General features: G+C 43.4%; 1 protein-coding gene across 1 annotated transcript; it reads right to left on the minus strand.

Moving 5' to 3' along the window:
- Window positions 1-866: 866 nt before the first annotated feature.
- LOC109401078 (uncharacterized) lies at window positions 867-4,031 on the minus strand. Its single transcript, XM_062851822.1, has 2 exons — window positions 3,796-4,031; window positions 867-3,734 (listed from the first exon to the last, which is right to left on the minus strand). Exon 2 carries the CDS (start codon window positions 2,828-2,830, stop codon window positions 878-880), a length of 1,953 nt encoding a protein of 650 aa, XP_062707806.1. The 5' UTR covers window positions 2,831-3,734; window positions 3,796-4,031; the 3' UTR covers window positions 867-877.
- Between the last annotated feature and the right edge of the window lie 12,776 nt (window positions 4,032-16,807).

Below are 16,807 nucleotides of genomic sequence, written 5' to 3' on the forward strand. Positions count from 1 at the left end.
CAGAATGCGGCCTCTAGATCAATCGATGACAGGAACTTGGAACCGCTTAGGTTATTCATGATTGACGCGATGTGTGGGATTGGATAGGCTTCCTGCACGATGGTTGCATTTAATTTTCGTGCATCGAGGCATAGTCGCATCGATCCGTCTATCTTTTTTACTGCTACCGTGGCATTGTTCCAGGGACAATAGATCGCCTCCTCGATGACGTCCATTCGTAGCATACGATCCACCTCCTTGTTGAGATCATCTAAAACGAACTTCGACATGGGATAGTATTTCTGTTTAAAAGGTAACGCATTTCCTGTGTCGATCTTGTGGCAGTAGATATTCGTACGGCCCAGTCGACCTGTGTTTGATGAAGTAGGAAATCGCTGAATCGTCTGTTGTAGCTGTTGCTTCTGGTAGTCCGTTAACTTGGCCAGCATCGTTGAATTTGTATCCGACGTCACAGAGATTCCACAAACCGTGGCCTTTACTCCAAAACGATTCCAGAAATCCATGCCAAGGATTAATACTGTTGGCATAGATTCTAAGAACAATATTGGAAGAGTGCGAATCTTGCCGTTGTATGCTATAGGCACGTGTGCAAAGAAGGATATGTTATGGGGCGAATTATCCGCTGTTCGAATTTCTCCTTTCACTGGATACTTCACTAATCCCAATTTATCCGCCAAACGCGTGTGGTCGCCTCCTACTAAACTGCATGTTGCGCCGCTGTCCAAAAGTCCACGAAGTTTTGTATTCAACACCGAAATTTCTGCATACGGACGGTTGTCCGAATTTGTTGGGTCTATGATAATGCTTTCTATTTTCCGGAATTCTGGGATACTGCTCACGGAAGGAATCTGTTTTGTTTGGGAGGAATTCTCGCCTTCTACCGAGAAGACTCCCGGCCGGCGTTTCCCGATGGCATTCTGGTGATTTCGGACGTGAGTTGTCTCCACCTGGATACGCAACTGTCGCAGCTACGTGTCGTGCATCCTTTTTTGCCACATGTGAAACAAAATAAGAATGTTTTCGGATTGGGGCAGTTGGGATATGTGTGTCCCGGCATTTCACATTGCCAGCAGGCTACCGGGTTCGACTGGTTGCCTTGGTTGTTGGAAATGTTGTTTGTTTGAGTCCTGCCTGAGACGGGTCTGTTCCAGTTTGTTTGAGATTGCAAAGCATTCACTTCTTCTACTGAGTTGGCTGGATCCTGTTCGTGGAGTGCAAGCTCTAGATGGTCTATTTCTCGTTGTACGCTGGTCGGAATAAAATCTCCTGTTTGAGGGGGAATATCTTCGGATACCAAGTTGACTTGTTGACGTCCAAAATTAGTTCGAATGTTGGGTTGAGGCTGTCCAAGAGATGGGTACGAAGATCGCGGTTGTTGGAAGTTTTCGTTTTTTGTTGAAGTTGGTCGTGCACCCGTACTGCTCCGATTACGCATGGAGTATGATCGAGAAACTTCGAAGTCTCTACATACGGTGACCAGGTCCTCTACTGTTTCGGCTCGGGAGGCTGTGGCGATTGGGATGAAGTCCGTGTTGAGATGCGATTTCAAAATGAACAACTTTTCCGTTTCCAGCATTGGAGGCTCCACAATCTCGAAAACTGCCAATAAGTCCCTATAGAAGTTCGAGAATGTCTCGGTAGGACCCTGGAAGCGAAGATATAGGTCTTGCTTGATGATTTCGGAATAGTTGGGTGGAAGGAACTCCCGTTTGATCAGTGTTTTGAAGTCATTCCATGTTCGGAAGGATTGATACGTTCTGCTGTACCATTGCAAGGCACGGCCCTTCAAAAGATGTTTTATAGACCGTACGAGCGTCCTTTCGTCGACTCCTTCGGTGTCGGCATACGTATGGACCTGACTAAGAAATTCTCCAAGCTGAATGGTGTTCGCTGAGCCGGAATACTGGAATGGCCATTTGTGTACCGGCTGAGAACATCTTTGGGTGAACTGGTTTTGATTCGGTGACGCGGGTTGTCCTCTGTTCTGGGAATTTTGATTGACGAAGAAGCGGAACATCTCATTGACCAGATTTGGCGGCATTCCTTGATCTACGAAGCCCTGTTGGTTATCCATATTTGGCATGACGTTAGGAGCAGGCGGTCGTGTTCTCTGGTGCTCGGGTGAGGACGTGTTTCTGGGAAACTGCCGATGAACTGCTCCCGTTGATTGTGGGGTCGAACGTGCTGATTTTGGCGAACCTGCTACATTGGCAGTTGATAGCATGTTGATGATGCGGTCCAATTGCTCCTGCTGCCTTGCCAGTTGTGCTTGAGTCTCTTGTATCTGTAGCTGCAGATTATGAGGCTCTCCGTTCTCTACGGAGGCTGTTGCACCTTCGTGTACCTCTGACTCCGTTGTTTCGTTATTCTTTATACGGTTGAGCTCTCGTAGGTCCGATGGGAGAATATCCTTGTCGCCTGGGGTGTTTCGTCTTAGAATCTCATCTGCCCTGATTAGGTAAGATTCAATTCTGGCGATGGACTTGTTTGCGTTTGCTGTGATTAGGGAGTCGGTGATCAAGCTGAGTCTCCATCGGTAGTGATTCAACCTGGATCGGTTCATCTTGATTTCTTCCACCGTACCTTGACGCAATGCTTGCTCGATAGCCTTGAATAGCGGATTGAGTTTTGCTTGGCACTGGTATATGTGGTCCACATCGGAGATGATGTGCGATGCTGTTGATGGGGCATTCTGGTTTTTGATCTCCTTTTCAATTAATTGTTGCAGTTGCGTGATCTGCTCCTCATGTTGTAGATTCGATGGGTTCTTCACTCCTCTCAATTTCAGCTCAAACTCCAGCTCCTCCTCCAATAGGTATTGCACTTCCATATTACACTTGCACGTCACTTAACTCACTTCTCACTCAACTCACTTACCGAGACGAATCACGTTTTGACAGCGGAATTCGATAGAAAAACAAGTGGGTTTTTAAGTTGGGCGCCAATATTACCGAAAATGCAAGGATATCGGAAAGAAACCCAAAAAGACTCCACTCGCATAAAAAGATGATCAGGGCTGATCGATAAATTAGCAACTCTCAAAATGCTTCATTTTCAAAATATTATATTCTACGCATCAGGCCTTATGACTACCCTACCTCATGTCCCTCGATCGGATGCTGCTGGTGTTCATCGGTCCGTACCGATGACGATTCGTTCATGGGGCCCCGTTTCGATGCGATGGATGGACGACGGTATTCAGAACGCGCAATTCGAGCGCTTTAGCTAGCGATGATACGCTTTCAGATCACCGGTTGGCAATCTATCTCCTTGCTTCATTTGCCCGCTGACAGGCACCAATCTCCTTACGATCACTCACGCTTTTGGCCGTCAGCCAGTAACTCCGTGTCGGCTACAATCCCGGCTGCGCGTGAGGCCTATCACACTCTGCTGTGAACAACGGCGTTAGGTTGGTTTGACGACGACGACGGCGACCAAGTTGGTGCGGCTGTACAGCATTCCCCGCTTCGTCGAACGATTACGCTGCACTGTGCTCGTCCGAGAGAGATCAGTGGACGGCGAACGATGCGATCTTCAGCGTGATGTGACGTGAGGGTGTGACGATCGATATAAAAGGCCCTAGAAATTGGATGAGGTTAGGCGATTTCCAATAAGAATTTCACATCTGCTAATATACCTCCGTAGAGAGCCTTTTGTGGGTGCTTTCTTGGCTGGTCGTGGCGAGGTGCGAGGTGGCGATTTCTGCGATCGTTGCCTTCAATCGTTGCTGCTGTCTGGAGGGAGGAGAAATTTAATATTGTAGACTCCATGGAAATCATATTTGCGTGGATTTACCTCCGTCGTAGCCGAGTTTCTGCACTAGATAAAGTGTGGCGCAGTGGCAATGGCGACTTGCTCTCGTAGCTCTAATGACCTCTGGTTATCGGGACAGCCGGGTCTGTGGATGGCTAATAATTAACATCGGGCTTTACGAATGGCATTGGCCTTGATATTACCTTCCGTGGATTCCACAATGGCTCACCGACATCCGAAATTACCACTTAGGCCTATAATGGATCTTTTGTCGCCGAATGGTGTTAAATAGGACTGCACTTTTGCCGGTATTAAACAATGCGGCGACTACTTGGGAGGACAGCAGCAATCGAATGGCGGGTTTTCTACCTTCAGCGGATCGCTTTGTTCGATCCCTCGATCGTGAGAGCGCTGGATTGGGAGTATTGGTGTTGCCAGGTGTGAGATTTTCGAATCTGTGCTTTCGAGCGCAGGGTTGCCTCTCGTGCGTTTCAGCCAAATTAAGGCGATCTTGCGTACGGCCGAAAAGGTATCGTAATACACTGCGATCCTCGTCCAGGTAATCCCATCGGTCAGCAAGGATTGGAGAACTTCAGGAAGATTGAGGATTCGCCACCAATCGCAGTGTGGTCGCGAGGAGCTCTCCGACGCGCCCAGGGTAGTGCCATCGACTCAGAATGTGCGATCAGACCACCAACTGAAGAATGCTCAGAAGGAGCACTGCAAACCGGTAAGTATCCGGAACCATCGCCAGTTGGAGTCCTCTTGGGTGAAGCACTCCGACTTACCAAGTTACATCGTGAAGTCTGACGAGTCAGGAGCCTCTGGTCGTCTGCGCAGTGTAGACCATCAACACCGCTTCGAACATGCTCAGAAGAAGAACTCCAATCAGCCAAGAGTAGAATCGTATGCAAACGTGCATTCTACGACACACGTCGATCATCCGGAATCCATTCGGAAAGAGCATTCCAAGCCGACCAGTATCGAGCAGCAGCTACGTCATGTGGAGTCCAGCATAAGGACAGTGGCAGCCGTGAAGTACCCAGAGCTTGCTCAGGAGAAGCTCTCTGGTCCGTCCAGTGTGGAACAGCCCGTTCACACTGCAACTTTCGTCGAAGGATCCGCCTTCACCCCGAGAATGCAGGCTAACCCGTCTGTAAAGGAGCTGATGAATCTCCAGACACGTACCACCGAGTCCACGACAAGCACAAGAGGGTCAGAGTCCGCTCAGGAGGAGCTCTCTGATTTGTCCTGCGTAGAATACCCTCTACGCTCAGCGACATCAGCCGTAGAACCAGAGTCCGCTTACAAGGAGCATTGCAAGCTGTGCAGTGATGATCTGCCAGATTCCACTGCAGAAACCCCGAGACACGTGAAGATCGCTCAGGATGAGCGCTTCAAGCTGTCGCACGTAAAGCCATTGTGTGGTGCACCAGCTGCAATCCCATGGGAGATCGTTCTGGACGAACCGCGTCTGCTGTCACACGAAGAGCTCACACCTGTGACAGTCCTCGACCTAGTTTTCCACCAAGTGGAATCCGCTCAGGTGGAGCCCTTTAAGCCGTCGTATGTGAAGACATCGGTAGAGCCTGCGGTGTTTCCCAAGGGCTCAGAGACCATGGAGTGTGGAACTGGTACAGTAGTCAGCGTGATGCTGGCTCTGGACACTGCTGTACGTGTCACGGTTTTTGACAGTAACAGCGAGAAGGGAAGGTTCCATGACCTTCAAAGACTGAAGGCCACGAAGAAGTGGCACACCAAGCCATCGAAACCACCACCAAGGACTTCTGCGAATGCTTCGACGTCTGCTCTGGTGGGCAAGTTTATCAGTGCAGAAGTTTGCTCTGAGATGATTATCGAGAAACTTAGCCCATCCAAGGAAGGACACGCTGGATTATCCAAACTGATGGAGATATCTTGTGTCAAAGTGCCCACCAAGTGTCGCCACCAACCGCCACGACGAAGACAACAGGGAAACATTCCGACGAGTCGACCACCGCTTCAACTCGATTGCAGAGAAGCCAACCGTCATCCGATGCCGTTGCTTCGACAGAAATACTTCCAGCCCGGGGGCAGTATGTTCGCGCCCATCGGACGCTCCGGTGGAAAATGTGCCCCACTTTCCCCTACGAGACTGAACAGCGTCACTCGAGCTCCCACAAAAGTAAACACGGCGGCGACAACGATCCCAGTGCGGGACCACTCACCACCGACGATGATGATTGATGATGACAGTTGCGAGCGCGCGCGCCTCATCGCGGCGGCATGTGCAGGCCGCTCGTGAGTGACCGTGAGTTACTTCGTTCAGGCAGTGTAGCCAGATTGGTGGAATGTTCTGGAATGTTTCATACCGGGAATATTGTAGAACATTCTAGATGCCTTCCGGAGTGCTATAAAAGGAGAGCACCACCACCGACCAACGAAATAGTATCATTTGACCCGGCTAACGGTCAAGTAGTGTTTAGTAATACCAGTGAAGTGAAGTGTACTTATAAGCGTTGGCGTGGCTTGGACAACGCCAAGTAAAGTGGAATAAAGTGGTTTAAGTTTAAACCAGTGCGTTTTCTTTCCGAGGAAAGAAATTCCCCGTTTGAGGCACTGCGGAGCCCCAAACATTTTGGTCCTTCGAACCGGATCAACGGAGGATTTCTGGTACCCCAGGTCTTGCGAGACTCCATCCCGCCAGAAATCCAAGAGCTTCCCGTTTGAGGCACTGCGGCGCCTCAACATTTTGGTCCTTCGAACCGGATCAACGGAGGATTTCTGGTACCCCAGGTCTTGCGAGACTCCATCCCGCCAGAAATCCAAGAGCTTCCCGTTTGAGGCACTGCGGCGCCTCAACATACAGCCCTTAGCATTTCATAAAAATCCCAAGTTTCCTTATGAATCCTCAACATTCCCTAAAATGAACCTCGAAATCTCATAAAATCCTTAAAACTTTTTCCAAGTTCTCAGCTTTCCTTATTAGCATAGCATGAATACTTGCACAAATCTTGGATGGAGTTGCAAAGTTGAATATTTCCATTGACATTGCTGATGTCGCTACTATCTACAATGTCATAGATTCACTCAGCTCCACACACCAGGCCAAGTCCTTGCAAGCATTTATAAATCCCTTCATCAACTTAGAAAGAGCCCAGAACCGAAGCATCTTCCAATAAATGAAAGGATGTTGAAAATAGCGAATTTTCAACTTATATGCGGTTATAAAGTAAATATACTGAAGTAGAATTATTTATAAATAAATAATATTGGTAAGATCTCACCAATTGTTGTGGAGTTTTTGTGGTTCGATGCCGATCATCTAATTGTCTTGATTGATGATCTTCTCTGTAAAGAACAACACAACACTCAGCAAAGAACTACACAATACTGAACACTAAACACCCGCGCATCTATTGTTTTGATTTTCACTCGAGACAATAGCGAACGCGATCGATTATGCTGCCATACTCACCCCTACAGGAGTGATGCATGCACAGCCAAAAACAACACAATACTCTTCTCAGCTTTCCTTATTTCATAAAAATCCAAAATTTCCTTCTGAATCCTCAACATTCCTTAAAATGAACCTTGAAATCTCTTAAAATCCTTAAAACTTTTTCCAAGTTCTCAGCTTTCCTCATTTTGCTCCTAGCATTTCATAAAAATCCAAAGTTTCCTTATAAATCCTCAACAATCCATAAAATGAACCTCGAAATCTCCTGAAATCCTTACAACTTTTTCCAAGCGCTGGCTTTCCTCATCTTGCCCCTAGCTTTTGATCAAAATCCAAAGATTCCTCAGGATTCCCCAACACTCCATGAAAAGAACCTCTCAAAATTTCTAAAACTTCTCAATTAATAAGAGCACACCATGCACGGCATAACCAAAAGGCCTCTAATAATATTCTAAGACCATTGTAGAACTTTGCGGATCTCTATATTTCCTTCGCAGACCATTACAGACTTTCACAGAATAGGACTAAATTCCAACGAGTTTGGAGACCTAAGAAGTGTTCATGACATGTTCAACATGATTTTCATATATTTAAGGCATAAACCCTACGAATAGGGGCAAAACATTATGAAATTCACGTGAAAATATTTTTGGCCACCTGTTTGTATGGAGCCGTCCCATAGTGGCAGGCCCGGATTTAAGGGGGGGCAAAGGGGGCAAGTGCCCCGGGCCCCCCGATTAAGGGGGCCCCCAAAGAATCCATAAGCACTATATATTTTGTTCAACGAATCCATAAAAATGCACACCAAAGACGATTATATTTAATTGTATGTCCTAGAGTTGTTATAATTGGGTTCCAGATTGTTAATAATCTGAAATCGAAATCATAATTTTGAAGCATTGGAACAATTTGCAGATTGGATTCAAAGTTTTGTGGGAATTTTTTTTTTTCGATATGAGCTGTAATTCTAAAGTCATAAAACTGTTTTGTCAATTCATGTTTTGAAACAATTAAATTTTGATCTTTTGATATATTCAATTGCTTAACAATTCAATTGTTTTTAGGCTGCTTGATTGCAGAAAGATAAGATCTAGAGATATATTACAGTATTCAACAATTTAGTAAAACAAAGTTTTTGTTTTATATTGGTATATGCGAGTTTTTCCAAAACCTCTTGAAAGTTCTTGTTGAGATCAGAACAATAACTTATTTTTGTTAAAATTACTGCACAAAAGCGTCTCTAAACAGAGTGCGTTAAAAGAATAGAAATACACTAGAACTCCAATGGCGCTGTAGTCTCTTTTCTCATTTAATTGTTTTGATAACGTTAATTGCAATAATTTACTATTCTCTAGTGACCATCTTGTAAAGGACCTTTTGTTTTGGTAAATAAATTTAACTTGACACTTCTAGTACCGCTGCTGACGCTGTAAGGACGTGGCAAACTAGATGTTAGTCACACGAACAGCCGCGACATTGGACTTCTGTGGCTAGTTATTCTACTGTTAAAAGATCTTAAATAATACTTGTACATCAGTCTGTTGATTATACGATCATATTCTGACTGCTTAATATCCATCTGCACAAGTTCATTGAGGACAGATTTTATCATGGGAAATAGAAGATAATGATTCCTGGAAATGTTCCTGGAAAATTCGGGCTTGTTTTGAAAATCTAGTTTCGAGAAACATCTCGGAACAGTGGTTTTAAAAATCTGTTTCACTGTATTTTTTTTAGATTTTTTTTGTCAAAGTTGTTCCCTGGCGTACTAACTTTGTTCAATCAGAATCTTAAAATACTCGCAGAACATTGCAATCCTAATGAAAACTATTTAAATGAACGCTAAGTTCTAGAATTTGAATAAATCTTATGAATTCGAATGAATGTTTAAAATATATGTTATACCTATCTGAATAAGATAACGTTTACGCTGTAAATTTGAATGCAGTATCTTGATGATTTAGTAAAAATATTAGAATAAATGTTCGTATTTTTTTTTCTTTATTTGAATAATATGTCGTGATTTTTGAGAATTGCATTGTTAAAAGTAGGATAGGACTATAGGACATCGGTATATAAGTAACATTTGGCCTTAATATTTCCTACAATAATACTATATCCTTGAAAATAATGCAAAATAAATGATAAAATAATAATTTGATTGAACAAAATAGTTGTGTGACTGAATCGCAAAAAAAAAACATTAAAAATATTAAAATACAAATAATATACAACATTGAGAACAAAAAGCTTAAAAATCTTCGAAATCTTTCTTTTGGGGGCCCACTTTATAGAGTTTGCCCCGGGCCCCCCGAAGCCCAAATCCGGCACTGCATAGTGGCGCGCATCCTGAAAGGTTAAAGAGGAGCTATTTCATAAATGAGCAAACTAAAATCAGAATAAGGTTCAAAAGTTATTTCAACTTTTCTATTTCATATGTAAATAATAGAATAAAGTTAACTGTATCACAGAAAAAAACCGCATTAAACGCCTGAAAGTAGGCACCGGGGGTAAACAAACATGCCGCGAGCATTTTTTTTATTTGCAGCGCAAACTCGTGTTCTGAAATTGTGTGCCGCTACATCGCGCGAGCAACCCATCAACCAACATGCGCTAAAGTTTTTGAGTAACTTATGAACTGTGAACGATATGCATTCTCTGGAAACGAAATTAAACTGAATTTTTGTTCGCCGATTTTTTTTTTCGAACTCTTGGTGTAAAATTTCAGTGAAATTTCCATATACGGCGATTATCGTGATTTTGGCAACATTGCCGGCCTAGGGCCCAAAACCAAAGATGCAGTCACGTTCCCATATGTCTGTAGGAGCATCCTGGAAAGTTTGACGATATTACTTTTTTGCTCCCCGAACATTTTTTTTCGAATTTTGACTTGGAGTAAAATTTCTGTAAAATTTCCATGTACGGCGAATATCGTGATTTTGGCAACATTGCCTACTTAGGGCCCAAAACCAAAGATGCAGTCACGTTCCCATATGTCTGTAGGAGCATTCTGGAAAGTTCGACGATATTACTTTTTTGCTCCCCGAACATTTTTTTTCGAGTTGTGACTTGGAGTAAAATTTTAGTGAAATTTCCATATACGGCGAATATCGTGACTTTGGCAACATTGCCGGCCTAGGGCCCAAAACCAAAGATGCAGTCACGTTCCCATATGTCTGTAGGAGCATTCTGGAAAGTTTGACGATATTACTTTTTTGCTCTTCGAACATTTTTTTTTCGAGTTGTGACTTGGAGTAAAATTTCTGTGAAATTTCCGTATACGGCGAATATTGTGATTTTGGCAACATTGCCGGCCTAGGGCCCAAAACCAAAGATGCAGTCACGTTCCCATATGTCTGTAGGAGCATTCTGGAAAGTTTGACGATGTTACTTTTTTGCTCCCCGAACATTTTTTTTTTCGAGTTGTGACTTGGAGTAAAATTTCAGTGAAATTTCCGTATACGGCGAATATCGTGATTTTGGCAACATTGCCGGCCTAGGGCCCAAAACCAAAGATGCAGTCACGTTCCCATATGTTGTGGCGGTACCACGAATATTTCAAATAGAAAATGAATTAAAAAATGAAGTTGTACAGAATATAATATAGTCCATTGAATAACCCCCTGTAAATATTCCACTTACATTGAGTGATGCTGAATTAGAGTTCATGTGTTCATTTGCTCCACTCCGCATACCAGAAACAGAATGAGTGCCCTGTGTAATTCTGGCGCCGAGCGTAAAGCGACAGCCAAATCTAAAATCGAGTCTGTGCTTCGGGCATCGACCGGGGTTCAAGTATCGTTGACCCCTCAATTCTTTTATTGATGTTCGAGAGGGATACGAGTTGATTGATCGGGTCTTCAGAGGGAAATGGAATGCTTTCTCCGGACGAGTAGAGAAAGTGGTGTGTGTGAAGGCGATTTTTGACCTTCGCGAAATTCCACTTCGTGGATTTCGCGTAATTTCCGGCGACGAAGATTTTCATATCTCGCGCCTATTCTGAGGATCTTAGAACATGACTCGTCCACTTCGTTCTGGACTGCGGAAGAGGCGAGATCGGTCCCAGTAAAGCTCCGCGCAGTGGTGTGATAGTTCAGGTGAACATAAAGAAACGTGAAATAACTTTGAATTTTGCTAATTTAGATTTTTTCCCTATTCCCTCGAATAGTCAGATAGGCAAAGTTAAATAGTCCTATTAGTGCGTTGTGCGAAGAGGCGGTTAAGTGCGTGCGTAGACCCCTGGATGCGACAGGTAAATCTGGTGTACCTTTCTGTGTGCTGTTGTGCAAATAAGTCACGTGCCGTGCAACGGTATTTTTTGAATAGGTTCGTGGCAAGTTGCGAGGCCCGTCACACCACACCGTCAAGTCAGCGACCGTTTTCGACCCCGCTTTCCAGCTTCGGAGTTTGGCCCGGCGATACACGTGGGCCGGAGGGGCAGCGTCCGTCAATACCGCGCCCTTGGCAGGGCGGCAACAGCAAAGTCCGGTTCCGTATCGGCAACCATACCGTGAGTAGCGTGAAGAAGTGAAGTTTTCGACAGAAAAAGTTTTTGGAGTGAGCACCAACCGGTTTCGAACCGGTGTCCCCCGCGTGAGGAGCACGCACGCTATCTCGACGCCACCGCTGGTGACGACCAGCGAGTCGACGGCTGTATCCCGTCGGAAGACCACGAACCTCGTGTGAGGCGCCGTTTAGCACGGCCAGCGCATGATCCCGTAGCAGAAGGAGCAGGAGTTACCAGGTGTCAACCACGTGACTCGCCGCAGTAGCAACAAGTGACCGCCGATGCCTCCACACCAGTAAGATCAAACCGTGAGTACTCTGATCATTTTTTCCCATGCGCATGGTGATTTTCGCCCCTAGTCCGGTCAAACCACTAGCGTGGCCCCACCGATCTTTTTTCCCGCGCCCTACCGTTCACCCGCTTATGCGACGTAGTCGGCTGCTATAAATTGCAATTTTTTTGCAAATAAACACGGAAAGGCGCACCGCACGTAAATGAATTGATCGCACGAAGAGAAAGGAAGAGAGAATAGAAGCTAGAGGGAATGAGAGTTTAGCTAGGCCTAGGTTAAATGAATTGATATCGATAAAGTAGAAGAAGCAAAGGGATGGAAATTGTAATAAATGAACTGAAATAGATATGGAATTGGTTTTCAATGCGATCGAATAAATGGGTAGTTTGTGCATAAGTGTCGTTGAGTCGTTATTTTTAATTGGAAGAGATCTAGAGAGGTAAATGTAGAAGGAATTTCACGTTTCCGGTCGTTTTTAAGTTTTTTGGTCATTTTCTGGGGAGGTTGGCCCTGAATCCAACCAAGTGACATTTCTCTAATCGAACGAAGATGCGTTCGAGGTGTTTGAGTCTTGTTTTCCCGTGATGATAGCCGTCGCGAGCCTTACTTTGTCGCCGGCGGAAATCAATTTCACGTACACCAATTTCTTTATTTGCACGACTTCGGTCGTGAGGCATTTCGTTTCCCTGATCAGCCAGCTCGTTTCCCGCCCATTCATTTGAGAAAAACTTGAACCCTACCCTGAAGGGTCTCAATAAGGTCGGGCAACCATCAATCTCGGTAAGTGGTCTCCCTCGGGAGTGGCGCTTAAGCCATTTTTACTTGTCACCGGGAAATTCGCAAGGCTGTCGGGTTACAATGTCTGTAGGAGCATCCTGGAAAGTTTGACGATATTACTTTTTTGCTCCCCGAACATTTTTTTCGAGTTGTGACTTGGAGTAAAATTTCAGTGAAATTTCCATATACGGCGAATATCGTGACTTTGGCAACATTGCCGGCCTAGGGCCCAAAACCAAAGATGCAGTCACGTTCCTATATGTCTGTACGAGCATCCTGGAGAGTTTGACGATATTACTTTTTTGCTCCCCGAACATTTTTTTTCGAACTCTGACATGGAGTAAAATTTCTGTGAAATTTCCGTATACGGCGAATATCGTGATTTTGGAAACATTGCCGGCCTAGGGCCCAAAACCAAAGATGCAGTCACGTTCCCATATGTCTGTAGGAGCATCCTGGAAAGTTTGACGATATTACTTGTTTGCTCCCCGAACATTTTTTTTCGAGTTGTGACTTGGAGTAAAATTTCTGTGAAATTTCCATATACGGCGAATATCGTGATTTTGGCAACATTGCCGGCCTAGGGCCCAAAACCAAAGATGCAGTCACATTCCCATATGTCTGTAGGAGCATGCTGGAAAGTTTGACGATATTACTTTTTTGCTCCCCGAACATTTTTTTTCGAACTCTGACATGGAGTAAAATTTCTGTGAAATTTCCGTATACGGCGAATATTGTGATTTTGGCAACATTGCCGGCCTAGGGCCCAAAACCAAAGATGCAGTCACGTTCCCATATGTCTGTAGGAGCATCCTGGAAAGTTTGACGATATTACTTGTTTGCTCCCCGAACATTTTTTTTTCGAGTTGTGACTTGGAGTAACATTTCAGTGAAAGTCCCATATACGGCGAATATCGTGACTTTGGCAACATTGCCGGCCTAGGGCCCAAAACCAAAGATGCAGTCACGTTCCCATATGTCTGTAGGAGCATCCTGGAAAGTTTGACGATATTACTTGTTTGCTCCCCGAACATTTTTTTTCGAGTTGTGACTTGGAGTAAAATTTCTGTGAAATTTCCATATACGGCGAATATCGTGATTTTGGCAACATTGCCGGCCTAGGGCCCAAAACCAAAGATGCAGTCACGTTCCCATATGTCTGTAGGAGCATCCTGGAAAGTTTGACGATATTACTTTTTGCTCCCCGAACATTTTTTTTCGAACTCTGACTAGGAGTAAAATTTCTGTGAAATTTCCATATGTGTCGAATATCGTGATTTTGGCAACATTGCCGGCCTAGGGCTCAAAACCAAAGATGCAGTCACGTTCCCATATGTCTGTAGGAGCATCCTGGAAAGTTTGACGATATTACTTTTTTGCTCCCCGAACATTTTTTTTCGTATTGTGACTTGGAGTAAAATTTCAGTGAAATCTCCATATACGGCGAATATCGTGATTTTGGCAACATTGCCGGCCTAGTGCCCAAAACCAAAGATGCAGTCACGTTCCCATATGTCTGTAGGAGCATCCTGGAAAGTTTGACGATATTACTTTTTTGCTCCCCGAACATTTTTTTTTTTCGAATTGTGACTTGGAGTAAAATTTCATTAAAATTTTCTTATGTGTATCTACAGTGAATATTGTTCAACAGCTTGTTTCACAGTCCATGAGTGACTCAGAAATGTTAGGCGTATTTTGGTTGACGGTTTGCTTGTGCGATGCAGCGGCACATAATTGTGGAAAACGATTTTGCGCTGCAAATAAATTTTTTGCTTGCGCGATGCAGCGGCACGCTCGTTTACCCCCGGTGGTAGGCCGCTGCTTTACACTGCTCGCGCAGTTGCTCGCGCATTTAATTGCGATAAGAATAAAAAATATGGAAAACTCTAGTTTAAAAGTTCAGCATTAAACTTTTCAATGCGTGTTACATACAGGGGATAGACAAAATGATCGGTACAGGCAAAATTTTCACTTTTCAAAAAATGTTCACCTAGCTGTAACTTTTCGAAAAGTGCTTTAAATATTCTCAATTTTTACTATAAGTTCATCAACTAGTTGTTTATCAGTGGTCCAATTTTGGAAAAGATCGGGCTATTCTCCACGAAGTTATAAAGATTCTTGGAAAAGGTAAAATAATTCGATAGCCAAATTTAAGCTGTTATATCTCCGGATTCAATGAACCGAATTCAATGAAATTTTGACCATTTATGTCTTATATAATGAGCTATGAAAAACCGTTGACTTAACTTAAAAATTTTAACACGAAAGACTATTATAAGGATTACATTATTTTTATAATAAAACGCCAAATTATCCAAAACTTCATTATCGTTTCAAAATTCAAGATGCAAATTATAGCTCATTTAATTTCCCTCTAATTGACTCATATATAAATGTGTTTTGAAAGAAAGTAACAACATAGTCGCCAATAAATTGGAAAAGCAACGGAATACATATTAAAAATAGACCAATTTGCTAAAAAATCGTGAAAAAAAATAAAATCGCTAGAATTTTATTTCTTGTTAAAAATTTTACGTTAAGGACAGACTTGTTAGAATCCCAAAATGGCCGCCACAATGGTCGACTTCAGCACCTACTCACGATTTCGAGGGCACAAACCTCTTCGTAAACAAAACCAGTGCACCTGAGCTTTTTATTTTAAGCTAATTACAAGTGAGCAATAACAGAATAATGAAATACATTGTTGTTTGAAGCTTGCTTCTTGAGATTTGTGCGTTTGAATTTTCAATGAAATGTTGAAGCGGGATTTCAAGACGTTTGTCCTTAAGTCAAATATTTTCCAGAGTTCATTATATAAGTGTAACAAATACATTGAAACCTTATAAATGCACATTTTATTTTCCGTATCGGGCCCCACGTCTGGGAACTTAGATACGCAAAATAAAATGGAACATTACAAATGCACAAAACACAAACATGCAAAACATAACATAAATTGTGCCCAGTTATCCAAATAGATAACTAAGTCCAAACCCAGGATGACGAGGTTTCATTTTTGTTCTTGGTCCATCAGTCAATCCTGTAATCGTATTTTTTCTGGCAGTTCGCCTTTTAGTTCGCAGCATCTGTTGCGGCATTCATAGCTTGTTTTGGTCTAGGAATTTCTAATCCTAAGGGGGCATCCTGATTTGAGCAACAACACAAGACCGTCTACAATTTGATGTCCGTGTTAGGGGACGGCTTGTGTGTTTTGTACTGGATCACTCCTAAAATGTTTGGAGCACTACAAATGCACATTCAAATTCAGGGACAGATGTACAAACCTTAGTATAAAATGGAAAATCAACTGACAAAATGTTCACAACTATTTACAAACGTAACACACTCCATGCAACAATCGAAGAATTTTCCAAGAATTGCATTGTCCAATTCATGGAAAATTCTTAAAACTACTTTACATACGTCACAACTAATTTACAAACGTAACACAACACCAGCAACAGCGGAAGAATTTTTCAAGAATCGAAATCGCGATTCTTGAAAAATTCTAAAACACTCCTATTTACCATCCTTCCAAGTGGTCGGTTGATGGCAGCGATGATCATTATATTTGGTGTCACCAGACTAACTAAATTACGTAAGCCAAACGCTTACCAGATAACTCCGCGAGTTAAATTGCCACCAGGCTAACTTAAAACTAATTGCCACCAGGCTAACTTAAAACTAATAACGCCAGCGAATCCTGGCAAAGGGTATGATCTAACGCCATTAACCAACAGCCAAAGAACTGCCATCAACCAAGCACTTACCCTTTATCCATCTTTACTGTTGCGGACACTCATATCTGATCTACTCTAAGTTTACGTAACCTAAACCAGATGGATCAACAAAGAAACAAAAAACTATAATATGAACGTGGGTTTTTTAGTTGGGCGCCAATGTAACGAAAAGTACATTGGAACCTTATAAATGCACAACGCCCCACGTTGGGAGCCAATGTAACAAAAAAAAAGTTTTGCGGAACACTACAAATGCATTGTTCTCCCGATGGGTACCACAATGTAGACAACTGCTAATA

Source organism: Aedes albopictus, chromosome 2 (genome assembly GCF_035046485.1).
Source record: "Aedes albopictus strain Foshan chromosome 2, AalbF5, whole genome shotgun sequence".
NCBI lineage: Eukaryota > Metazoa > Arthropoda > Insecta > Diptera > Culicidae > Aedes > Aedes albopictus.

What these genes read in the sequence shown, in the direction of transcription:
- LOC109401078 (XM_062851822.1), bottom strand. Translation starts at nt 2,830, where the DNA reads ATGGAAGTGCAATACCTATTGGAGGAGGAGCTGGAGTTTGAGCTGAAA.